This window comes from Daphnia pulex, chromosome 2 (genome assembly GCF_021134715.1).
Source record: "Daphnia pulex isolate KAP4 chromosome 2, ASM2113471v1".
Taxonomy (NCBI): domain Eukaryota; kingdom Metazoa; phylum Arthropoda; class Branchiopoda; order Diplostraca; family Daphniidae; genus Daphnia; species Daphnia pulex.
In genome coordinates this window covers 12119871-12143645 of record NC_060018.1, presented here as the reverse complement: position 1 = coordinate 12143645, position 23775 = coordinate 12119871, and the positions used below count along the sequence as shown (strand labels likewise).

Sequence of the window (23775 nt, the reverse complement as noted above, 5' to 3'; positions counted from 1 at the left end):
AAAGCAAAAGCTTCATTTCACAGAGATTTATCTTGATTGCCATCTAGTAGTCGTGATTTTCGTTCAGACTGGTTTTTAATTTTTTATTAGTTCATTTCATTGCCCTTTCATCTTACTTTTATAAAAGAAATAATGGAAAATCAAAATTTCTTTGTCTAATGTAATTTTTTTTTTCATGTAAAATAATTATGATGAATTTTCGAACTAAATCAGAGCTAAATAACCAAAAGATCTAATAGGAAGACACTGGCAACGTCTAATGTCTTGTTATGATGTTCCCGCCTTCACGAACGAAGAAAACCTTAACTTCTCGTGCAGTAAGCTGGCATTCGCTATTCAGCAGTAATTCTTATCTATTCGAATGTGACAACCCATTTTAATATTCATGCGGTATTGTTAAATCGACAAAGTAAAAAGTATTCCTTTTGAAGTATTGCATACCAACAAGATTACATAAGTACGAAGACTCCTCAAAACCAGCAAAAGTCGTTCGTAGAAAGACATTTTTTTTTCAACTCTTTGATCATTCAATGTTGTTGGGCACTAAAGGTATATTTACATGGAGTTTTTACATTTTGTTCTAGAGAAATTTTGAACATGTTTCTATTACTTAGATGTCTGTAATAAAGTCCCCGACCAAGGCTGTCATGGCTTCACTTTTGAAGAATATTTCAGATCTAAAGAATGAAAAGAATCCCAAGTCCCATTTGATGATTTATGAAACATTGACTCAGTAAGTATTAACATTACATCACTCACTGTTTAACATGTGCTTTATTTGTACTTGTTTGCTTGATTGACTATTCATGATGCCATGGGTTGTACAGTTGAAATATTCTTATATTTTTTCTTGTTATTACAGGTTAGGTGCTAAAAGTTCTCTATTCAAAGATGAGTCATGCAATGATAGTCTGCATTCTGTTGCGATACCAGTGACTCTTCAAGATATCTCTACTGGGAATGATAATTTAGTGCTGGCTGCACTTAGTTTTTTGGGAGGCTTGCTGCAAGTGGTGAAATTCCCTTTAGACAAACAATTGTTGGTTGTTGAAGTACTAACTGAAAAGCTTGGCAAAGTTTCTGAAAAAAACCTATCAAGAAAGCTTATGTGGAGCCTTGCCAACATTCAATTTGACACCCAGCTTCCTGAATCGCATTTAACAAAAATGCTCAAGGCATCCTGTTTGTTCTTGCAAGAAAATCCTCCTGTTCTGTCACTGAGCACAGTTTGCGAATCTTTGAACGCCTTACGGAATATGGGAGTGAGAAACAAAGAATATTTCGCAAAGAATTTACCGATGGTTCTGACTTTTGTGATTCCGTGGCTATTCAACGAAGCAGATCGAATTCGTGAACTTTCTCTTGGCTGTCTTGAGCCATTTACAGCCAATATAGCCAAACAAAGACTACTTGATACTTCATTTCAAGTTCTCCTTAGGAGTAAGTACTATGGTGTACTGTCGCAACTAGTCCTGGGTGAATCTGTTGACAGCTTGAAAATCTGGAGTTTCCTCATTCAAGCTTTCGGAACCGAACTCCACGAATCTGTTTCTTTGCTTAATGAGTTGCTGAAAATGGAAGAGAGTGCCTTAAAATGCAAGAATCCGGTCTATCGCCAGTGTGCCTTGGAATATTGGAAGTACATCATTGATTGTTTCGCATTGAATGCTGTCGTATTGAACAACTCCAAGAGAATAAAACTGGTTCTAGTGCCACTCAAATCAACAGACACACGCACGGTAGATTTCTCAAAAACCAAAATTGAGCTATGGTGGTATTTGCTCAACAGACTTGGACCCGACGCAACTCATCGTTTTCAAGAAGTGACATTGCCTCTTCTCACCTTCTGCTTTGGCGCTCAGGATGAAAAACAACAAACTAAAGGAACGGCTCTCGTTTTCTCCAACATCTTGCCCTTGGCAACAACCGTTTTAGCTGGAATTCTCTCACTTGAAACGGAATTCAAAATGAAACCGACGGATACTGTTGAGCTGTCTCGCTCTTATCCCTACCTTAGTCCTGAAGATTTCCGTTTGAACGTCGACAACTTCCGTCGATTTTCTCTGCTGACCCTTAATTTAAAACCAACATCGGAAAACACTAACGGAGTTTACGAGCTTGTCATGCGATCCTTCATCGAACGATGCTGCTCTTCTAATCTAACAGAACCACTAAAGGTGTTTATTCACGACCTCATGAAAATCATTACGTCTAAACCAGCACTGATGGAAGTCGTCTTTGACGTGCTCACCGCAGCCTTCAGCTTTTCTCTTGTAACGGAGCTGGTCACGGAAAATATGACTTGTCTCTTGCAATGGTTTGTTGAAAATGAGCCCCTTCCTGCACACCCACTCGTCCGTTTCCTCTCCAAGTTCTTCGAAGCCGCAATTATTTGGAATGTAGCGAAATTTACAGCGAAGATTACTGACACACTGCAAAACTTAAGCCACTCCAAAGACCAAGAATTCAATGCATCAGCCGTTGAACTGTGGAGTAAATTTGCGAGTGCTCTGATTGCTAAGAGCCACGTCATTCATTTGCCTAATGCCCACTTGCAATCACTTCTACTACCTCTTACCTGGTCTCGTATCGAGTCTGACGAGGGCGTCTTCCTCCCGTGGTCTACGCTCTTATCAACATGGGCGAAAAAAGATTCTTCAGTCTTGGAAAAAGTTCTGAATCCTCGAGGATTAGAAGAAGTTGATGTCGAGGAATCCACAATCCATTCTGTGCTATCAGCTCTTCGCTCAGAGTTATCTTCGCATTCAAAGGACATTTCTTCGTGGATCAAACGCTGGACAGCATCTTGGATTAAACTCGCTGACATTGCAGAGGTAAAACAATGATTATGCTTAAGCCCTTATTATTCTATTAATCCATATAATTTCCTATTTTTTTTTATAGAATAAGAAGAAATGTACGGATTTGTTCGTGAATTTTCTATCAACGGTAATCGAGGAGCTAAAAGTAGAGGGGAACCCCGATTCATTGCTGACGCAAGTGAAATCGTGTCTTCAAGGAAACACTCTTTCGAAAGAAGTGTCGAACATTCTATATGGAATATTCGGTCCTGCGGCCACTGCTTTTAAGACACCAAATGTCCTGAAGTTGCGCAAGCATAATAATATTTGTAAACTGTTTTCAACTTTTGTTCAACGTAACCTTCTCCCGAGAAACAAGCAAAAGCCCAAAGCCCTCGACGATTTTGTTGTCATTCAAACACCCGAAAAGGTATTTACTTCAGTGTTTCATTTCAGTGTTTTTCATCTTTTAAAATTGAATTTTTTTTTTTTTTTTTTTCAGAAAAAGCGTGTGCTGACGGAGCACCAGAAAGAGGTGATGCGATCCAAGAGACGATCGACGTGTGGTGTACCCGCCATGTATAACGACTTGTCCCAGAGTAGTCAAACCACAGATTCAATGGATACTCAATCCGTAAGTGAGTTCTCAGTTTCTGCAGCTGCTTCCAGTTTATCTGTTCTGAAAGAAGAAGACGCACTTCTTGAACCCCCGGTGGTTTTGCAACAAACGGAAGTTTTGAACGAATTGCCCGGTAATGGAAACCAAATTGTTGGTATGATTATTATTTTTTTATTTACGCGTGCCCCTCTCCTCCTCTAAACCATTTTTCTGTTCAAGGTCCTGCAAAAACAGATGATCCAGCTACCCTCAGTGAAATGTTACAGGTAGATTTGAAGTTAAGAAGCAAAGTCAGCGTTCAAGTGGATAAATTGCCATCCCGCCGATCACTTCGTCGATCCTTGCCTTCTTCAGCCACTTCGTCCCAATCTCCTTCATCAACAGAAGAGTAAAAACAATCGTAATAATATTTTGTTCAAACATCTTATTCCGTTATTCTTTTCCAAATAGATGTATGGAAGTATTTCAACGTCCGGGACCAGCTTCAAGGAAAAGGGGATATAAAAAGCCTGTTGCTGTTGAGAAAGAAGAAGAAAATTGCGTAATTGCAACCACTTTGGAGCCACGAATTGATGAAAGTCATGACAAAGAAAATGGATTGGCCGATACTCAACCGACTCGAACTTCCACCTCGTGTTCCAGTTCGCCTCGTAAAACTCCGCCTCTGGAACCTTCTCCTACTGCGGTTGACAAGCAAGAGGATTCTACTCCGCCTCTGGAACCCTCTCCTACTGGAGTTGACAAGCAAGAGGATTCTCCTCCGCCTCTCGAACCTCCTCCCACTGAGGTTGACATGCAGGAGGATTCCCAGGTTACAGCTTCTGTTGTGCCTGACGAGCCGAAAGCTGGTCCGATTCCAGCTAGTGATTGTGACATAGAGGAAGTTGCAACTCCCCAAGTGATGGAACCTAGCGCCGAAGTGAAACCTGTACCTAAAAGCGAAAAATCTATTAGCGACGACCTTGTTAACGATTGGGAGGACAGCGATGAAAGTATGGTGGTTGATCCCAATGTGCCTGAAATGCCAAAAGAGGTTACAAGTGAGACATCAATTCCATCTACTGATTCTATTGAAGCCTCCAAGGAAAATTCGACGTCTATTGAAAATATTGATCTAACTTGCACGTCGAAGACGGACGATGAGAAAGTTCCTGCTGTTGACGTAATTTCTGAAACAACACCGTCTGCCATTCAAGTGGCCGAAGAAGCAGATACCGTGGAAGCATCACCTTTAACGTCTGAGCAACTGTATTGATTTATTTCGTTTATTAACTTGTGATTTGAAACTAAAATATTTTATTTTATCTGTTAATTTTAGGAAATCATCGAATGATAATCCTTTATTGGAAAACAACAACGTTGAATCTTCGGTTGATTCTGTGCACCCTGAAACAGTTCAACAGAAAATACCAGTCGTTCCATTGAAGAGTTTGATTAAGTCTTTCAGCTTACGTTCGAAAAAAGTGATTGTTCCAAAGATTGTCGGGCCGTCTCCTAGCAGCGGGAAACGTGGAGCTCATATTTTGGAGCTCTCCCGAAAAATACAGAACGAACCTCCCAAGAAGAAATCCAAAAGAGGAGAATCTCCTCAGAAGGAAACAGTGGAGTCCACAGTTAGTAGCGCCTCTCTGGGGGAAGTTGTTGTTACTCCGGAAGGATCTCCGGCAAGAACTGCTCCATGGCTTCCTCGCACCTACTCACCCTACGCTAGTCCCAGTACTGGAATCTTGAAAAAGAGAGGACTTCTAGAAGAGTCTGAAGATGCTTCAGAGAATTGTTGCTCACCTGCATCTAGCGCGTCCAAGTCCCGCCGTGTTAGCTTTGCCGATCCGGAAGTCTCCCACAGCGTCAAAATATCGCCAATTAAGAAAAAACTATCAAGAATTCGCACGCGTCGTTCGTTGATTAGAACCTATGATGATTCTCTGTCCGATGAACAACCTACAGCTGAATTGATTGGAAAATTGGAAAATGTGTCCGGATCTTCAGAGGTACGTATCGAATATGAACTTATCGACCTGTTTGGATGGATTTTTAATGTTATTATCTATCTAGAAATCTCCTGACGATGAAACTGTTCCGGCCATCAGTGGAAGTATTACTGCAGATCCACAAGCTTCTTCGTCCGTAGAAGAGCAGCATACTTCTGATTCGATTATTGTCACTCAGGAAACGAACTCGCAAACCGATAACGAAGTGTCACAGTACGTCATTCTAATAAAATCTATAAGAAAACATTAATTTGACGCTATATTTTGCCTTTATATCACAGGATTTTGACAGAAAAGAGCAGCCACTCATCAGAAACTCAAGAAATTGTGGATTCGGAAGAAATACAACGAACGGCTATTTATCCAGCGGCCACCGACTGTATCGATTCTTTGGCGCTAATTGTCGATCGAGTGACGTCCCCTACATCGAAAGGTCCTATATTGGCCGTTCTCGAAAAACTTGGGGTCCGCACTATCGGAGACTTCTGCGCCCTATCTGAGACTGACATCAAAGGACTGGATTTCAAATTGCCTCAACATGAAACGATCAAACAGTTTTTAGAAAGCCATTTCGCCAGAAAAAGTTCTACGAGAATTGAAACACAACCACTTGAGCCAGAAAACTCCAGCTTGAACGATGCGAGCCCATCAAGAGCGGAAAAAGTTGAGTCTGAAGTGGCCATTCTGTCATCAGACGAAGGAAGATCCGACGATTTGATCAAATCGTCTGATGAATTGAAAAGCGAGGAATCCAATAAAACACCTGATTCATCTCCTAACGGACAGATAATAAGTAATAATTATTTTTTTAATTGATTTTAGTTTTAGCAGAGTAAAAATTCAGGCATTTGTCTATCGTGTTATTTAGCTGACAGTCCAGAAATGCTTTTCTCATGCCCGTCGAGCAGCAACGACATCAACAGTTGTAGTGTGCTAGCTAGTCCCGAGACATCAGATGATTGTGACGAGGTTACTGACGATCTCATGGAAATATCTCCCTGTAGAGATGAGGAAAAGTTACCCGCACCAAATTCTGATTCTTTAAAGACACCAACAACAGTTTCTGATGAAATTGTTCTACCTGACGCCAATCCAGCCAATGGTATGTTTAATTGTTGTTGTTGTTCAAAAGCTGTACTACTAATTTGGCTTTTATGAATAGATGTCTTACGACTTTCCGCTGATGACGTAATCAAAATGGTTGAACATCACCCCCAAAAAGACGAGATTATTTCATCAATCATCAAAAAATATATGTCGCTGTCTTTTACTGTAAACGGAAAGGTATGTGAAGTAATATTTTTGGTATGGAGTTGTATTATATAAATATTTTTCCTTTTTGGATCTCTTCTAGGTATTTCCTTTTCCTATTCCGAATAATTTGTAGTTAGAAATCAAGTCTATGTTTTACCGTACAAACGAATCAACGAAACATAATCCATACCCGAGTTTTTAAGGCGAAATGTTTCTTCTGCTCATTTCCCTTGTTCATAGGTGTAATACACGGTTTTTTTAATTTTACTAATTGATTGTGGTGTATTGCTCTATATCTATAATTTGTTGGCACTAGAGGGAACGTTAGCCTATTAGGTAACAAATAACCGTACTTTGAATAATTAAACTTCATTTGTGTGCAATTTTAGTGATTCCTTCATATGGACATTTATAAATTATAGCATCCATCAAAGAGGATTCCCTTATAACAATGGCTGTAGGAGAATCTGAAATAATCGTGGTTGTCGAAAGTTTTCCTCGTTAACTTAACGGTAACGATAACGAAATGGAAAATCACTGAAGTGCCAACACTAGTAATCTTCAGATTAATTGCAGCAACTTTTGCAAAGTCACATGAAAATATGCAGGGCCATACCAACATGTGTTGTATTTATATGAATTTTTTACTCAAGCAGTAGGTAGCAATTGAGTTGACTTAAGTTTATTGCATTAATGATGGCATATTTATTGGAAAATTTCCTTTAGATTCAAAATGACTATTTGATGCCAAAGTTAGTTGGAAATCCAACTCAAACACAGATAACCGTTGCTGCTGCTGCCTTACAGCCACAGGCAGGAGAATTATTCTCTTCTTCAGAAAAATGTAAGTTTAATTTTTTTGTATCGACCCCTATACCCCCCATCTATTCAGATTTATTTGTATGTGATGTTTATCCGAATATTCATTTCTCGTTAAGTCGTTAGTCGTGATGTTAAGCTTCGGAAACAGAGTACGGGATCGGGAAGTCCAAAATGCCCAAAATCCATCCGTTCCGTACAGTCAAAAGTGGTAATCATGAGGGAATCTTTTGGCTGTCGGTAGGTGGCTAAAATGGATTGTCCTCCAGCCACCAGGTGACGCGAGTGTCTTCGTGAGGACGAAATATTTCGCATTTGTTTCCGAGACGCTGACTGAAAGTGTAATTCAATTTCATTAAGGAATTGCGGTGTCGATCTAAATTTTCAGCCATGAAATGGTAATAATAGTTTGGATTTCTTAAATTTAATTAATCTTAGATGTTTCTGTCTGAATTTACAGGCAATCTGGCGTTATAATTTTACTTGGCCAAATAATGTGACGACGTGGGTGGAAACTGCTGTCCAATGGTCCAATGTCGGCCATTGTTAACCTATACGGCTGTCGGCTGCACGTCTTATCTCGTGCTGAAACACTTCGGACTTTCGGAGCTAGTAAAGTAATGTTGTTGATTTTCCTGCAATAATGCAATAGGTTTTATTGGTTAAGTTTCAGATTGGAGAAGGAGATCCCTTTGCTCAACTATTGCAGAACTTGTGAACACGACAAAGTCTGAGCTTCTTGGCTGTTCATCAACATGGTTTTGTTGCAGTCAGCTGGTGAAAGATGTGATCAAGTCAAGTTGAGCTGCAGGTGCTGCATGCAGTTTATCAAACTGGTGTTATCCCAAGTGTCACTCCAGAAGACTTCTGGAATTGGTAATTTTATTGATATTTATATTGGTTGAACATGGAAGTCTTGTGCGTTTCATGCTTGTTTTCTAAATTTTGTATTCATTTGATAAGTTTACCTCTGATGTGTTGTAGAAAATTAGGTGTAATATTTCTTCCTTCCGAATAATTGTTTCCGTTCAAAGATAGCCACATTGTTGGTCAGCTTCCACTGTTTTTTTTTGTTTTTTTCAATTTTCTTCCAATCAAACTAGAACAAGAATTCCCACTCAGTATTACCAAGTTTTTATAACATATTTGAAGTAGATGTACAGAATTCCTTCCTGGTTTCTTTTTCAATTTAAATTAATTACTCATTTTAAATTAAGTAAACTTTATTATCAGTATCCTTTTTCACATTTCAAAATGTTATTGGTTCATTAATGTTCTTTTGCTTTGTAGGAGTTCATGGTCAGTGTGATGTTTGAGCTGTTTATGGCGTTGCTGTTTGGTGTACAGTGGTTTTGCAGTCCTTTTCCAGTCGAGAGATGCTCTGAAATGGAGTTTGTGTAGACTTGCAGTTCAACAACACACTAAAAATGTGTCATTTGCCTATGTTGGTGTCCATGCATATGCTGTGTTGAAAAGTTGGGTTAAATAGTCAATGTTGCCTGATGGCTGTCGGTCTTGTTTTATCGGCTGCATTTTGTCGATATGTCGTCTCTTGCTACCTGTACCGGCGTTGAGTTAATGTTTGATGTTTCGTCAGTTATTGTCTTTTAATTAAGATCTGTATTCTTTTTTTTTTTTCAGTTTCATCGTTTGCTGCCGTTCCATAGACTCGATCCATTGGCAAAACTGAGGAGAGGTTGCTGAAATTCAAGACTCGTCAATAAATTATGTAGATGTAGACAAATTACAAGTGCATATCTGGGCTCCCTTCTTCAGTGGCCCCGTTTCCCTAAATAACCACTAACCAACGCCCGCCGGTGGTCACTCACTCGCTGCCGAAAGCCTACTATGATGCATTGCTCTTAAAAACTGTTCCTCGGCCCTCTTCGCTCTTTTTCCGGTTTCTCTTAACCATGGCCGTGTAATCTCCCTGGTCGAGTCAGTGTCTCAGTGTGCAGTGTCTCCCCCTGCTTGACTGGCAGCAGTTTGTACCGGACGGTCTGCATGTACACGAAAACGAAATGTGATTACACAAATGGCACTGTCATTATCATCGAGTGTGCTAAGTCTTTTGATTTGAATCATTCGAGACACAACACAATACATTATTAACAATCGTGAATTCCACAATTTCCTTTTATTACGCTTGCATTCCATGACTTTGCCAATAACAGATTAAATCGAATAAATGAACGCAGAACTCTTAGGATTCGGAAAGCAAAATTTGTACATTTATTCTATGGAAATATTCAAATCCCAATTTTTCTTGGCAATAAGGGAACACAAATCCGTATAGGTTTGGAACCTAAGATTTGTACACCCTTTGAGGTTCATGGTTTCTAGAGAATTGCAGCCATTAACCAAAAACGCTTCGATACCACTACCCGTCACTGAACTACAATAAACTAGTTCAAGCTTTTTAAGGTGCTCAAACTGGTGATATTTGACGGTCTTCAACAAGACATCATCAGTGAGCGCAACGCATCGAGAAATTCCAATGGTGTTAAGCAAAGGAGATGACAATGGGGCTCTTCGGGATCTGTTTTATTTAGCCGATTTATCTGGCAACGCAGCATGGTTCGAGACTTTTTTGAGGGAAGAACGGGGAGAAGAGGGAGAATGGGGCGAGTGGGAGGGAGGAGGGCGTACGAAAAAAAAGGGGACCCACGTTTCCTCTTCTCCCCCATTCGTCCCATTCTCCCTCTTCTCCCCGTTCTTCCCTCAAAAAAGTCTCGAACCATGCTGCGTTGCCAGATAAATCGGCTAAATAAAACAGATCCCGAAGAGCCCCATAGTAACATAATAATATCGACTGGAATATATGCAACACAATATAACACTTTCAGTTCTTTCAAAATAGGCGGCTTCTTCTCGATCTTGAAGAGATCTCTTTCTTTCTTAAACGAGCCCAAGACACCGCCGATGTACAAAGTAGTTAAATTTGGGCAAAATTCGATTATGCTGGAAATACAGACTAAATGTAAACTTTCCAACATGAGAGTCTTCAAAGATCTTCCAAATACTTTGAGAAGTGGAACCACACAACCATCAAACGTGATTCCAGTTTCGTTTGGTAGGCCTACCCACAATCTAGACCTATAAATGTCAATTTTATGAAGGGACTTAATGGACAATAAACATAAAAGGTCCCTGTCTTTGAGGTCCTTTGTGACACAAATTGAAACATTATTAATTGAATGGCATAAGGAGAGCGCTAGTGGAAGACTGTTGTCTTTGTAGGGTGCATCAGAAGTGTACAAGGTAGAGATTGAGAACATATTATTATAACGACCGGGCTGCTTTGAATCTATCGCTGATTGGGATAACTCTACCAATGCATCTACAATATAAATATTTTCAAGGACCTTCAAGGACAACAAATTTTGTAGCGCAACTTGAATTCCTTGCTTTGTAACACTAGTAAAAACAATACTTAATTTTTGGATGGTCTTGCAAAGTTTTGATTTCCCCATTCCCGGAAAATCAACACCAGCACAAAGCCATCGAATTCCATCGTCTGTCACGTAACTGCAAAAATTTAAATTGAGTGACCTGTTTTTAGGCAAGAATTAATACACCATATTCTCTTGAAAGAAACCAATTAAAAATAATAAGCTGAAATACCTTAATTGAGAACAATAAATCCCAATATTTTGTAAACCGCTGTCATCCACTAGCGTTTTTTGAAGGTGTAATATATGCAAATTTTCAAGCTTGGGGAAAAAACTCAAGTAACCATCAAAGTACACAGGAAAAGTTAAACGTTGAATTTGTGGGGTGATGAGATAACTTAGAATATTTGGATGTTTAAGTTTTTGGGAGCTGATGAAAGATTGCATGATTTCTTCCACAAGCACAGCAGCTAAACATGTGAATATGATGACACAACAAAAATCATGATTAGATTGAAGAGATAACAAATATGTATTATTCTGTGGAAAACTTACGTAATTGATGAAATGCATCATTGCAGATAAATAAAGAATTGACAGTGGTCACATCGCCATACCCATTAACTGATGAAGGGTCAGCTGCAAATTTACTACTTTCAATGGCATTTGTAATACATTTTATGCACAGTTTAACGAGACTTTTGGTTTCAGACACTCTTGGCATGGTGACGTTTGAAAATGGTGTCAGTTGACCAAGATCCAAGTGGTATCACTAAAACTCGGGGGTCGGGGAACTAAAACTCGGGAAATGCACTCGGGGGAAGGGAAAGAAAGATTCAAATAGGCATTTCGAGAAAATAAATTCACTTCTTCATAAAAGAAATTCACTTCAGCCTATGTTAAAATTCAATAAAACTTTGCTACAGGGCCTAGCTAACTTTTGCTAATGTTGCAAACACTGAACACAACAATAAAACGGGCGTCCCTAAACTGCGAAAGCGAAACGCGAAACGCGAAACGCCTAAAATGCGGAAAAGCTGTGCGAAACGGACCAAAATTTTGGGACCGTTTCGCGGGACCAAATGCCGGAGGGCATACTAAAGAGCGAAACATCTTGCGAAACAAATAGTTTTCCTTTTCCCCACAGAGGTCCAAATTGACGGAGATTGCCGCCATTTTTCATTGTCTCACGCTATGATGAGGCATTAAAGGAGGAAGGAGGTAGGGGGGCAATCAAATTCGATTTCTTCGGCCACTACCCCTGTTATGTTTTAATGCGCATTTTACGATTAAACTAATGAATGACATAGAGCAGCACGGTATGGTGATATTTGTAAATAATAATATATTAGATAATGGCACAGGGATTACTATACATTACATTAAATTATTTAAAACAACTAGTAGGCTACGTGCACAAAGAAAAATTGGCCATTACAGCATGAGTGCCTTAAATCAAGCTAAAAATCAAAGCTCATCCCACGATCCCATGTTCCAAATGAAGCTAAAATTTAATTAGCTAAAACTTTCCTTAAAATTAAGAATGTTAATCTGATTGATACATGAAAACGAGAAGTTCCATTAATTTTTTATACCAAAAAATTTAATAAAAACACCTATTGCATTCAAGGTAAAATTCCGTATTCATGGTCAACACACAAATAGACCGGCCATAATAAGGTGCGCGAAACTCGTAGTCGCTTCGAAAAATTGAAACTCTAACAATTTGTTTGTTGATGGCGTCCATTCCATTGTCGTCTGCTACCAAGACGTTTACACTGCGACGTTTCGCACACACCGATTTCGCAGTTTAGTACGGACCCAAAGACTAAAATGCGAAACAGGGTCCCAACTTTTTGGTCCGTTTCGCACAGCTGTTTCGCATTTTAGGCGTTTCGCGTTTCGCGTTTCGCTTTCGCAGTTTAGGGACGCCCCAATAAAACTGCCCTCCACCGCACAGCGCCGCCAAGCGGATACTGTCATAGCACATTATCGAGTGTGTTACTTCTTTTGATTTGAATCATTCGAGACACAACACAATACATTATTAACAATCGTGAATTCCACAATTTCCTTTTATTACGCTAGCATTCCATGACTTTGCCAATAACAGATTAAATCGAATAAATGAACGCAGAACTCTTAGGATTCGGAATGCAAAATTTGTACATTTATTTTATGGAAATATTCAAATCCCAATTTTTCTTGGCAATAAGGGAACACAAATCCGTATAGGTTTGGAACCTAAGATTTGTACACCCATTGAGGTTCATGGTTTCTAGAGAATTGCAGCCATTAACCAAAAACGCTTCGATACCACTACCCGTCACTGAACTACAATAAACTAGTTCAAGCTTTTTAAGGTGCTCAAACTGGTGATATTTGACGGTCTTCAACAAGACATCATCAGTGAGCTCAACGCATCGATAAATTCCAATGGTGTTAAGCAAAGGAGATGACAATAGTAGCATAATAATATCGACTGGAATATATGAAACACAATATAACACTTTCAGTTCTTTCAAAATTGCAGGCGGCTTCTTCTCGATCTTGAAGAGGTCACTTTCTTTCTTAAACGAGCCCAAGACACCGCCGATGTACAAAGTAGTTAAATTTGGGCAAAATTCGATTATGCTGGAAATACAGACTAAATGTAAACTTTCCAACATAAGAGTCTTCAAAGATCTTCCAAATACTTTGAGAAGTGGAACCACACAACCATCAAACGTGATTCCAGTTTCGTTTGGTAGGCCTACCCACAATCTAGACCTATAAATGTCAATTTTATGAAGGGACTTAATGGACAATAAACATAAAAGGTCCCTGTCTTTGAGGTCCTTTGTGACACAAATTGAAACATTATTAATTGAATGGCATAAGGAGAGCGCTAGTGGAAGACTGTTGTCTTTGTAGGGTGCATCAGAAGTGTACAAGGTAGAGATTGAGAACATATTATTATAACGACCGGGCTGCTTTGAATCTATCGCTGATTGGGCCAACTCTACCAATGCATCTACAATATAAATATTTTCAAGGACCTTCAAGGACAACAAATTTTGTAGCGCAACTTGAATTCCTTGCTTTGTAACACTAGTAAAAACAATTCTTAATTTTTGGATGGTCTTGCAAAGTTTTGATTTCCCCAATCCCGGAAAATCCACACCAGCACAAAGCCGTCGAATTCCATCGTCTGTCACGTAACTGCAAAAATTTAAATCGAGTGACCTGTTTTTAGGCAAGAATTAATACACCATATTGAAAGAAACCAATTAAAAATAATAAGCTGAAATACCTTAATTGAGAACAATAAATCCCAATATTTTGTAAACAGCTGTCATCCACTAGCGTTTTTGGAAGGTTCAATATATGCAAATTCTCAAGCTTGGGGAAAAAACTCAAGTAACCATCAAAGTACACAGGAAAAGTTAAACGTTGAATTTCTGGGGTGACGAGATAACTTAGAATATTTGGATGTTTAAGTTTTTGGGAGCTGATGAAAGATTGCATGATTTCCTCCACAAGCACAGCAGCTAAACATGTGAATATGATGACACAACAAAAATCATGATTAGATTGAAGAGATAACAAATATGTATTATTCTGTGGAAAACTTACGTAATTGATGAATCGGATTGCAGATAAATATAGAATTGACAGTGGTCACATCACCATACTCCTTAACTGCCAAAGGGTCAGCTGCAAACTTACTACTTTCAATAGCATTTGTAATACATTTTGTACACAATTTAACGAGAGATTTGGTTTCAGACATTTTAGGCATGGTGACGTTTGAAAATGGTGTCAGTTGACCAAGAATTATCTCAAGGAAAGACGTTGTTAAATAAGGGACCCCTGTATTTCGTGGATACGTGGAACGTGTACCGGTGTTCCGTGGAAAATGCTCCGTGGAAACTGGAAAGCTTAACTCCGCCCTGAAAAGGGGGAGGGGAAGCCAACTCCTCAAATTTCACTAAATTTTTTTTCTGTTTGGACTTTGGGTTCCATCAGAGTATCAGACTGATCAGAGGTAATAAGGATTCGACAAGATAGTATATTTTAATGACTCATTACTGAGAATGTGAAGAAAGGGACTTATTTTTTGATAAGAAAGAAGCGAAGGAGAGAATTTTGTATAGGTAAAATGTAAGTCGACTTAATCAATAAATCTGTCATTAAAGTGAAAAGAAAAAAAATTAACCCAAAAAGGGATTAAGGTATAATAATGCGACTTGTCTTACTCTTAAGTTATGGTTAAGTCTTAATAAGATATGCTTCTTAAGTAATAAAATAATCATACTCGAGCAGCTTTGAGCGAGCAACCTTGACTTGAACAGCATTTTGTTTTCACAACAAGGATTTTTCGCAGCGTTTAGTAGCCTAGAATGTGCTACCTTATAGAAGCAAATAAGTGTTAAGTTGTGACGTAAAAACTAGGATGATTCTTGCCGACTTGTGTTTCTTTCAAACTGGATTGAACTTTGAACATTACCTTCATAACTTCATTACCCCCTCCCCCCCCCCTGAGTGAGGGTGGCAGGAGTAATGGCAGCTAATAAAACGTTTTACGGTATGAGTAGGCCTATATGACCCAGACCCTGGATTACGCACCTCACGTCCTCACTCAACTGTAGCCGTGTCGTGTGAACTGTGAAGACGTTACATTTTTTATCCCGTCAGTAAAGTATTTTGATTATCGCGCCTTCACGAATACGAATAAGTGTAGAAACAACGAAACAACTTTGTGAAGATCTAGATCTGACGCGCAGCTAGGGTAGAGATTTTACTTCAAAGTTTTAAGCAAATCAAAAGGTTGTTTTGGTTATTGAATACTTCTTGACCGTTGGAGACTGCCAAAGTGGATCCCAAAGCCTTTGCATTTGTACCCTTCACGCCAGACAAGGATTTTATTGGAGTGTTTCATTTTTACAATAAGGTCTATGTTGCTGATAGACAAGATTCTATTTAATAGCTAGACAAATTTCAAGTCGTACGTGTGACGTGTAGGATCCGTTTTTTGTACAACGAGATCGGAGCATAGTCCGCGTTCTCACGGTCGAAGTTTGTGTTGACCACTTGACCCCTTTATTGGATAATTTCAGAATTTTTGGAAAATTACTTTATCCAACTTTACAAAGCAAAAAGGAAACCGTAAAAAAAGTAGAATAAATTTAGTCAAATGAATCCTTATTAGTTAAAGCTTAATAATAATCGAATGTCGAAATAAAAGTTATATATGGGATCAAGCGTTAAAAAAAATAAAAAAACTGAAAGTTAAGGTTTAATGTTTATAGTTTGGGCACATTTAAAAGTAATACAGTATTAAAATTTCGATAAGACAATTCGTTTCAGTTTATAGCTTAAAGCATTCCACCAGTTTAAGGATCCAACATATACCCAGCCAGCAAATATCGATTAAGATTTCCACCACTTTTCAGTGAAACTGCCACAGCGAGAAAAGACAATGGAAAAGCAGATGAAAAGATGATCTGAATTTGTGGATAATAGAGTCTAGAGAGCACTGGCGCATACACAGACGAAACAGTGGGAATTGAATAAGGATTGCCCAATAAGAAGAACATGATTGAGCATTGGCTCTTGGTAGAACAAATACCGTAATTTTGGATAAGTGAGAGATGGGTCTATCCGCTATTAGTCAGATCGATCACATATACAGTATGATGACTTAGAGTTCATAGAAACACCAAGAATAGATGGGATTAGGGTAAGATCCGTTAAATAAAGCAAAAAAAAAAGGCAGGCGGTATAAACAACATGAATTAGGATTGTAGTAAGGCCCATTTTAGGTAGAATTCTTAAATATTTTCTTGATCATTGTTGTATTTCTGGTAAGAATAAACCTGTTCGGCAGGAACCGCTCTGTCACGGCACGGAATGGGTTGTTGTACCGTAGCAGTATCTCCACTGACAGCAATCCTTTTCAAAATAATTACGATTCAATTAAAATTTCATAATAAACGAAACGAGAATGAAAATTAAATTCATACTTGTTCGATCGTCCTGAATCCAAGGCAGAAGTAGTTGCTATGGTCTCCATTAAGTGAGCGGGACCATTGCATTGCGACTCGGTCAACACTTCAGGTAGGAAGATATTATTATGTTGTCCTTGATTGTTTACTGTAGAAAAAGAGTCAACGCGTTGACGGCCAGGACTGTTGGTGCTGCCCCTCGGCTCGGAGAATTTCTGCAAAAAAATTGAAACGTTGACATGTTGACCAAATGCAGATTTTTACAAAAACTCATTCAATAATAAATTAAGTGCAATGGCTGTTTAAGAGTCGGGGTAATTAGTTAGCTAACACCGAAGTAATTAAAAAGATGAAACGTGGCTGTTAACACTACTACTAACCATCTACAAGATCAGGATCCATGGGATTATTTCAAAATGCATAAAGGCAATTCTAGCGAAATCAAAAGCATCAACCACCATAAAGTTAAACTTAGTCATCGTGCATTATTAGCTACTCCGCTAAAGTAAGGACAGGAAAGAAAGAGTAAAGAGTAAAGAAGAAAAAGCCAAGCAGCCTAGCGTACACCAGCATGGTAGGTTTCGTTCGATTCAGCAAGCAATAAGTCTTCGGCAGTCGGTGGAAGATTGGGTTCGTGCAAATCCGTTTCGTCCGTATCACGACGACGTTGGCTCACCCGGTATGAAATGGGCGCCAGCCCACGGAACCAGCGAAACGAGGCTTGAACGAACACCAGGAACAAAGTGGCGCAGAACCCAACGAGGGCAAATATTGTCACGCCAAACAGACCGTAACGCAGCAGCGAAAAGAAGAAAATTGTCATCTGCAAGATTAGAAACGCAATCATGACGAAGTTGATGGCCGTTGTGTGGATGTTCTTGTTGATCCTCGAAGGGGCGTAGGCAAAAAATATATTGTAGCGATCCACAAAATGTTTCAGAAGGACATAGACAAAGCCTGTGGTTTAAAGAATAAAACGATATATTTTTGTGATATCCATTTAAAGTTAATCGACTTACCGAATGGTGTTATTAAAGGACAAGAGACACTGTACATGGTAATCAATGAAAAGTTTAGCAATGTCCAAGCATACTGAACTCCGAAATTGAATTCCCACAGTAAATTACGGCGTACACCAGGAACTTCAGCTCTCGACCTAATGCAAATTGATGAGAAGAATAAACCACTAAATCCAATTTAAAATGTCAAATAGGTTTTTCTTACTTGGCACAGGACAGTTTGCAGGCGTACATAAACAACTCGGAAAATCGCATGAGCTCCAACGCCGTTCCAATGAAACTTGATGTGATGACATAGTTCACGAAAAAGGCACCATTGTCAGGTAAGAATACGCACTCCCAACGGTAGGTTTCATTCGATCTGGTGGCCCACTCAAAGAAAGCCTTTAACAAACGCAAATGATGTTAATCCATCGCAAATTTTAAAAAATAAAGCCATGAAAACATTGAAGAGATAGCTTACTTGCGCGCTAGTCAGTCCTAATGATGGTAAGATAACCACCATGAACATCAGAAAGATGAAGGTCTTCCTCATAATAGTGTGGTTAGCTGTAGATTTCGTCCAATGACTCATCCATTCGTCGGAATAGGCGACCATGACCGGCATCAGAGCTGACGTCGTCCACAAGAGGAGAGTTGGTAAGAATTGAGACAAAATTGGACTCTGCGAATACCAAATTACGAGTTATGTAATACGAGACTGTTTGCAACAACAAAAATTGAGGTCATACCATTTTTTCAATTTTGCTAGTAATGTTAGAAAACTGAAAGATGTCCAGCGTATTAACAACGACAGCCGGAGTGGTCAGGAAAAACAGCACGATGAACAAAAAACTGTTAATCAGAAACGACCTCAAGTACCAAAATCGCGATGGGATTGCCAAGTTTCCCCTATTATAACAAAGGACATTATAGAACTTGAATTAACCTTAATTAATGTAATCTAATTACCAATTGATCTCATCTGGACGTGGCGCAAAATCAACTGACCAACGGTGAGGCTTAAAGATAACACTAAGGCTCGAGCTTCCTGGGTTTGATCCACATCGCCAATTGGGCCTATGATCTTGTCTTACCCTCGCCGCTTGAATGTTTGAGGCGAAGGTTATAAAAGCTATTCCAACTGGTCGTTTGATAGCCTAAATGCAAGATAAAGTAGTGGTTACTAGACCACTACGACATTTTTTCATTTAAAAAAAATATACCTTCAGTTTTTCTTGATCAACAAGTGACGCTAGTTGCCTTTCTTCGCTCGTGTAATATTCGGCTGCGTCAATTTTCGATTTCGGGCAACAAGGATCGCAACAGACGCAGATATTACCACAGAAGAATGGACGGACTAACATGCGATTACCGCTCATGGCTTCACTGACACTATAATTCCTGGCGTGTAGTGCAAATTGTCTAAAATAAATTTAGATGGGAATTTAAAAAAAGGATTAGTTGCTAGTAAATTTCAATTGTAGTGAAGTAAAATATTTGTTTTCTATACCTTGCTCTATCTAGTTTAATTAGTTTTGACAAATTGTAAGCAAACTGTATGTCTATTACTTCATATTCGGGGTACGCTTCACTGCAAGTGCACAAATAATGGGCAATTTGATTAAAAATACATAAACTGCGATTAAAGTTTTTGTCTTACTTGAAGTGCTTTAAAAGATCGGCTTTGTTGCAGCGCGACCGTGGGATGTGGTTGATCATTAAAGTCCTCGATACTGTGGAATCAACTTCAGGGATGTCAAGTCGCTTTGAAAAATGCCGCATGATAAAAATGGCAATAGGAACAAACAGTATCGAAAGACCAACGTGAATCCACAGATACCACGACCTAATAAGAAAGAATTAGTACATCTTCCACTTACAGGCTTTTAACTATTTATACTTTGGGTCCAAGTTGCTGAGTGTAGTATGGCCGAATTGCTTTTCGTCGCCTTTAAGGTCACCTTGCATATTGATGGGCAATGCGATACCCAAACTTACAACCATGGTAATCAACATCAGTACGATAATGTGTCGCTGGAATGAGAGGTACTGAACAGCGTCGTCCCCGCATTTTGAACGAATCTGATCATCCCTATAAAATAGAAGAGTTAAGGGTGACCGAAATTGGCTACGACTAAAAGTAATTTAATTATTACTTTATTCTAAAAACCGCTAATATCCAAGAAAACATTCCGTGATCGTAATGGGAACCTGGATCAAAGGAGGGTGCAGCCTTGTGGTTTTCGGAATCTCCATCTCGGTCTTCTCTTCGATAGAAAATTTGCGTCCATCTGAAGTCAATAAAATTTTGTTATTTATAACGTTTTGTTTGAGTTTTTATTGATAATAAATTGCTCAGCTAGCGTCCCAATGCCAAGCCAACCAATGAAATGTTATTGGTCACCAAATTTCCAAGTTAAAAGAAAACCCTACACCACTAGGCAAAACAGTTAAGAAAAGTTGTTTTTTTTTAAGTCAGGGGAAAAACTAGATAGCAAAATCGTGCAAAGGGAGTCAGCAAAAAAGAAAAAACCTACATGTTATATTCACTGAATCCCGGGGTAGTTTCTCTGTCAACAGCAACAAAAAGATAGGGTGTGAACATAATAATGAAACTAAGTTCAAATCAATTTGAAAATTGCTTTAGCTCTCCATATTAATAATCTAAATAATGGGTGTTTGGTTGTAAGGGTCTGCACAATAACACGATGTTCAAAGTAAAAACTATTAATTACTTTACTAGTTAAAATTACTTGACTTGGATAAAATGTTAACAAATCAAAATAATTGAATAAAGGAACAAGATGTTTTCATGCATACGAAAACACCTATTGCTATCAACAAAGAAGGCAGAAACTTACAACTGTCAAAAACGAAGATAATTATTTTACAAATTATTTACCTCCTTTCTCTTCTTTGAAGTAATGCCATTCTGCCATAATTCCAAGCATTCTTCCTTAGAACTGAAAAGAGGATTATGAGGCACTAGATATGAAAACACAAAGGGAAAATAACCAATTGTCGCTCATGAAGGATACTAAATTTAGAGGTACATACAATCCAAGCAACGAAATTGATACACAAATTTTGTGGAATTCCTTCATATCCTCCAGGAATTATAACCAACATTGAAGAATTTTTGGGTCTGTAGTAATTGCAGTGTGAGGTGTTTTCAGCTCTGATTATGTTGACCATTTGTGAAAACTCAGCCGCACGGCTATAAAAAGTCTTTTCTAAAACTGATGTGATCTCATGGCCGTCCATTTCTGAAAGAAATGACAACAGATGCGAAGCAAAATCCAATAATTGGGGTTATCAACTTCCACAACTTGATGAGTCAACTCAATAACAAGGCAACTACTGGCAAAATGAAAGGCCCCTTCGTGAGAAATTAGAGTTCGTCTGCTTCTTAAAGAAAACTTAAGGGGTTTGCGTGAGTCGTATTGATGATTAACGGATAAACGGATCACAAATTTGTTACGCAGCTCTCATTTTCTTTATTAAAATGCAATTTCAGTTTAAGCTCCTGGACTCCTAGAACCTAGACAATCTGACATATTCAGCTGACACTTGGAAAGTTAGAATAATCTGAACAGGAAACTAGAAAGGGTATGCCCAAGTATCGATACTTTGTAAACACGATTACAAATCTTATATCGATTCTAAAATGTTGATACTCGTAAATTTTACGAATTTTGTCAATTTTCAAATGTAAAAATAAAACGTATATTTTTTTATTTTGATACCACATACACCGTAATAAATTTCTACACACACAAGGCCAAATAATAATGCAACTTCTAATTTTCAAGAAATTCTTGCACAAATTTCCAGGCTTTTAGGACTTGAGCAGCTGTGACTTCAGGTTCCCAACTAGAGCAAATAACGACATTAGCGCTGGCCACCCGGTCACTGTTGCTGAGCTGGCATTCAACGCGCTTGGCTGCCTGTTCTGGCGATAATCGATCTCGTTCTACGATGCGTTTGATTGCCTCTTCTTTTGGGATCATCGCAACCCATACGTCAGCGCAATCTTCTTGCCATCCTGCTTCTAAAAGAACGGCAGCGTCAAGCACGACTACACCTTGGAAGTTTCGTTCCCTAAGCTCGTTGATTTCCTTGGTGTATAAACGACGGATCTCTGGCCACACCATCATGTTCAGCCTTTCCAAGTGCTCCTGCAAATTAAAATTAAATTAAATCTCCTTCTGCATCAAATTCCGCTTTTTAAATTATACCTTGTTCGAAAAAACTAGAGGTCCCAATTTTTTCCGATCAATTTCGTTGTCTTCATTTAATATGGCTGGTCCAAAGTATTCAACCATTTGATGGTAACACTCTGTTCCCTTTTTATAAGCCAGATGACCCAATTGGTCGCACGAAATGGTGTGCGCACCCAAACCTTTCAAGCGCTTTGCAATCGTTGATTTCCCACTCGCGGTGCCACCGGTCAATCCAATAACGAAAGGCTTGGTCTTGAACTGCGAACAACAATTTAAAAAAGAGTTAGTCAAAATAAACTCTAAAGATCCTGATCAAAGTCTTACTTTGGGCGGTTTAATGTGGGATCCGAGAAGGCGTTTCCTAAATGACGAAGAACTGATTTTGCTCTCCTCTTCTACTCCGGCATGATGATCGTCAATTATCGAAATGGTGTGGATATCCAATAGATTCATCCCTTTTTCTTTTCGTAGTTCGTTGATTTTGAGTCCTCCTCTTTGGGTTTCTTCGCTTACAACCAACAGCTAAGATAATAAACGTTACATTATGATACAAGGTTTTGAATAATGTGTTTAAACTTAATTACTTGTAGAGCAGGATCGTCTTTTGTGGGCCCATAAAGATCTGTAATGGGGACGACACGGTATTCTAGTCGAGGCTCGACATCCATAAGGAACTCCTCCAGCTTCTTGATTCTTGTTTGACAAGGTTCAATCAACTCCCACAGCTTTTTTGTTTTGATCATAATGCTGTCAGTGACGCCAATTGTTAAACTCTTTTTGGCCCTCAATATTGCTGCTGATATTAACATTTTGTGGCCACTATGGAGATTGTCGAAGGTACCTCCTATTACAACATGATCATACATTCTATCTTCATCAGCAGTATTAGGAAGGTCCACAAACTTTTTCTGTTGTGGTTCTAGATTCAAAGGTGTTTCACAGTCACTCAAATGGGAATCAACCTGCAACACCTCATTGGTCATTCCATTTCGCTTATTCAAAATATACTCTGTGAATGACTTTTCTTGATTTACAGTGATCACTGTATCAATTAAGCAGCTTGTTTGCACTTTGTTTGTACTGGAATCATTCAAACTCAGTAATGAATCCTTGAAATCAGTCAGTATAACTCTGGTGTCAAAACGGTCAACGGCACTTCTGGAAGATAAATGGTAAATCTGATTAACAATTCTGTTGTAGGTTGAAATTTTGGTTTCAGATAGAGGAAGGCCTTTGACTTTGATGTAAAGAAGTTTTTCAGCCTTCTGAACTGCTGCTGAGACAATCTTGGATAGCAACTTGGGATTGATTACAGAGCTAAACTGTAAGAAAAGTATGCCTGTATTAACTGGGGACATTTTTGACAAGATCCTGAGGTAGTAGGTTAATAACGAATTATAGAGAATTAAGTAACCAAATACAACTTATAACTGCGTAGCTCTTTTGGTTTGAGCATGGGTTTGAGTTACCCCACTAACTCCTGTACCGCAGTCGTTTTCCAAAACTTGTGTCGTCTGTTTTGTAAACAACTCATCAGCTTATCCGCCAGAGTTGTCAAATTAGGAAGCGGTAAAATCAAATTTGGAAAAGTTGCTGGGAAACATTAACAATAACCAGTAGGATTTCAGCCTTAGTATTCTTAGAAATTATAAAAAAAAAATAACAGGAATGACTTGCTTGACTAACAG

At 38.8% G+C, this 23775-nt stretch overlaps 5 protein-coding genes and 1 long non-coding RNA gene across 13 annotated transcripts; 2 read left to right on the top strand and 4 right to left on the bottom strand.

Annotated features, from left to right (window-relative positions):
• The first annotated feature begins 238 nt into the window (after positions 1–238).
• On the top strand, positions 239–6932 carry LOC124202608 (telomere-associated protein RIF1-like). 2 transcript variants are annotated; one of them, XM_046598968.1, is made up of 13 exons: positions 239–549; positions 615–733; positions 863–2834; positions 2905–3231; positions 3304–3574; positions 3640–3808; positions 3871–4668; positions 4739–5411; positions 5476–5624; positions 5693–6204; positions 6280–6513; positions 6574–6695; positions 6766–6932. In XM_046598968.1, exons 2-13 carry the CDS (start codon positions 615–617, stop codon positions 6796–6798), a joined length of 5379 nt encoding a protein of 1792 aa, XP_046454924.1. In that variant the 5' UTR covers positions 239–549; the 3' UTR covers positions 6799–6932. The 2 variants fall into 2 exon arrangements, with proteins under 2 accessions (XP_046454924.1, XP_046454927.1); XM_046598971.1 differs by having other exon boundaries at positions 288–549; positions 3304–3553.
• A 758-nt stretch (positions 6933–7690) lies between these two features.
• Positions 7691–9117, top strand: LOC124209167. Of its 4 annotated transcripts, none has more exons than XR_006880806.1 (4): positions 7691–7882; positions 7945–8096; positions 8158–8360; positions 8775–9117. It is a non-coding gene; the product is annotated as an uncharacterized LOC124209167 (long non-coding RNA). The 4 variants fall into 4 exon arrangements; XR_006880809.1 differs by having other exon boundaries at positions 8152–8360; XR_006880808.1 differs by having other exon boundaries at positions 7945–8101.
• Positions 9118–9716: 599 nt separating this feature from the next.
• On the bottom strand, positions 9717–11847 carry LOC124207965. Its single transcript, XM_046605624.1, has 4 exons — positions 11432–11847; positions 11109–11346; positions 10259–11036; positions 9717–9935 (listed from the first exon to the last, which is right to left on the bottom strand). The coding sequence occupies exons 1-4, from the start codon at positions 11598–11600 to the stop codon at positions 9717–9719; spliced, it is 1404 nt and encodes a 467-aa protein (XP_046461580.1). The 5' UTR covers positions 11601–11847.
• Positions 11848–13024: 1177 nt separating this feature from the next.
• On the bottom strand, positions 13025–14777 carry LOC124208752. Its single transcript, XM_046606632.1, has 3 exons — positions 14492–14777; positions 14169–14406; positions 13025–14101 (listed from the first exon to the last, which is right to left on the bottom strand). Exons 1-3 carry the CDS (start codon positions 14655–14657, stop codon positions 13048–13050), a joined length of 1458 nt encoding a protein of 485 aa, XP_046462588.1. The 5' UTR covers positions 14658–14777; the 3' UTR covers positions 13025–13047.
• A 1362-nt stretch (positions 14778–16139) lies between these two features.
• Positions 16140–21491, bottom strand: LOC124203296 (calcium permeable stress-gated cation channel 1-like). 4 transcript variants are annotated; one of them, XM_046600033.1, is made up of 16 exons: positions 20922–21491; positions 20767–20849; positions 20402–20434; positions 20021–20155; positions 19765–19956; positions 19525–19710; positions 19375–19455; positions 19088–19286; positions 18834–19021; positions 18614–18773; positions 18346–18546; positions 18088–18266; positions 17883–18019; positions 17540–17820; positions 16882–17078; positions 16140–16810 (listed from the first exon to the last, which is right to left on the bottom strand). In XM_046600033.1, the coding sequence occupies exons 1-16, from the start codon at positions 21126–21128 to the stop codon at positions 16690–16692; spliced, it is 2580 nt and encodes an 859-aa protein (XP_046455989.1). In that variant the 5' UTR covers positions 21129–21491; the 3' UTR covers positions 16140–16689. The 4 variants fall into 4 exon arrangements, with proteins under 4 accessions (XP_046455989.1, XP_046455973.1, XP_046455998.1 ...); XM_046600017.1 differs by having other exon boundaries at positions 17429–17820; positions 20922–21445; XM_046600042.1 differs by lacking the exon at positions 20402–20434.
• An 85-nt stretch (positions 21492–21576) lies between these two features.
• LOC124204834 (bifunctional coenzyme A synthase-like) lies at positions 21577–23713 on the bottom strand. Its single transcript, XM_046602054.1, has 4 exons — positions 22672–23713; positions 22412–22609; positions 22103–22345; positions 21577–22042 (listed from the first exon to the last, which is right to left on the bottom strand). The coding sequence occupies exons 1-4, from the start codon at positions 23443–23445 to the stop codon at positions 21665–21667; spliced, it is 1593 nt and encodes a 530-aa protein (XP_046458010.1). The 5' UTR covers positions 23446–23713; the 3' UTR covers positions 21577–21664.
• Between the last annotated feature and the right edge of the window lie 62 nt (positions 23714–23775).

Bases quoted from the DNA above. Each gene is read 5' to 3' on its own strand.
- LOC124202608 (XM_046598968.1), top strand. From the start codon at position 615: ATGTCTGTAATAAAGTCCCCGACCAAGGCTGTCATGGCTTCACTTTTG. The intron at 3,232-3,303 runs GTATTTACTTCA...TTTTTTTTTCAG, and splicing joins TCATTCAAACACCCGAAAAG to AAAAAGCGTGTGCTGACGGA. The intron at 3,575-3,639 runs GTATGATTATTA...TTTCTGTTCAAG, and splicing joins TAATGGAAACCAAATTGTTG to GTCCTGCAAAAACAGATGAT.
- LOC124207965 (XM_046605624.1), bottom strand. From the start codon at position 11,600: ATGCCAAGAGTGTCTGAAACCAAAAGTCTCGTTAAACTGTGCATAAAA. The intron at 11,037-11,108 runs GTATTTCAGCTT...GCCTAAAAACAG, and splicing joins ATTTATTGTTCTCAATTAAG to GTCACTCAATTTAAATTTTT. The intron at 9,936-10,258 runs GTTTTATTTAGC...GTCTTGTTGAAG, and splicing joins TATGGGGCTCTTCGGGATCT to ACCGTCAAATATCACCAGTT.
- LOC124208752 (XM_046606632.1), bottom strand. From the start codon at position 14,657: ATGCCTAAAATGTCTGAAACCAAATCTCTCGTTAAATTGTGTACAAAA. The intron at 14,407-14,491 runs GTAAGTTTTCCA...TCACATGTTTAG, and splicing joins CAATCCGATTCATCAATTAC to CTGCTGTGCTTGTGGAGGAA. The intron at 14,102-14,168 runs GTATTTCAGCTT...GCCTAAAAACAG, and splicing joins ATTTATTGTTCTCAATTAAG to GTCACTCGATTTAAATTTTT.
- LOC124203296 (XM_046600017.1), bottom strand. From the start codon at position 21,128: ATGGACGGCCATGAGATCACATCAGTTTTAGAAAAGACTTTTTATAGC. The intron at 19,456-19,524 runs GTAAGACAAAAA...GTGCACTTGCAG, and splicing joins GATCTTTTAAAGCACTTCAA to TGAAGCGTACCCCGAATATG. The intron at 19,287-19,374 runs GTATAGAAAACA...AATTTATTTTAG, and splicing joins ATTAAACTAGATAGAGCAAG to ACAATTTGCACTACACGCCA.
- LOC124204834 (XM_046602054.1), bottom strand. From the start codon at position 23,445: ATGTCCCCAGTTAATACAGGCATACTTTTCTTACAGTTTAGCTCTGTA. The intron at 22,346-22,411 runs GTAAGACTTTGA...TGTTGTTCGCAG, and splicing joins CCCACATTAAACCGCCCAAA to TTCAAGACCAAGCCTTTCGT. The intron at 22,043-22,102 runs GTATAATTTAAA...TTTAATTTGCAG, and splicing joins CTCTAGTTTTTTCGAACAAG to GAGCACTTGGAAAGGCTGAA.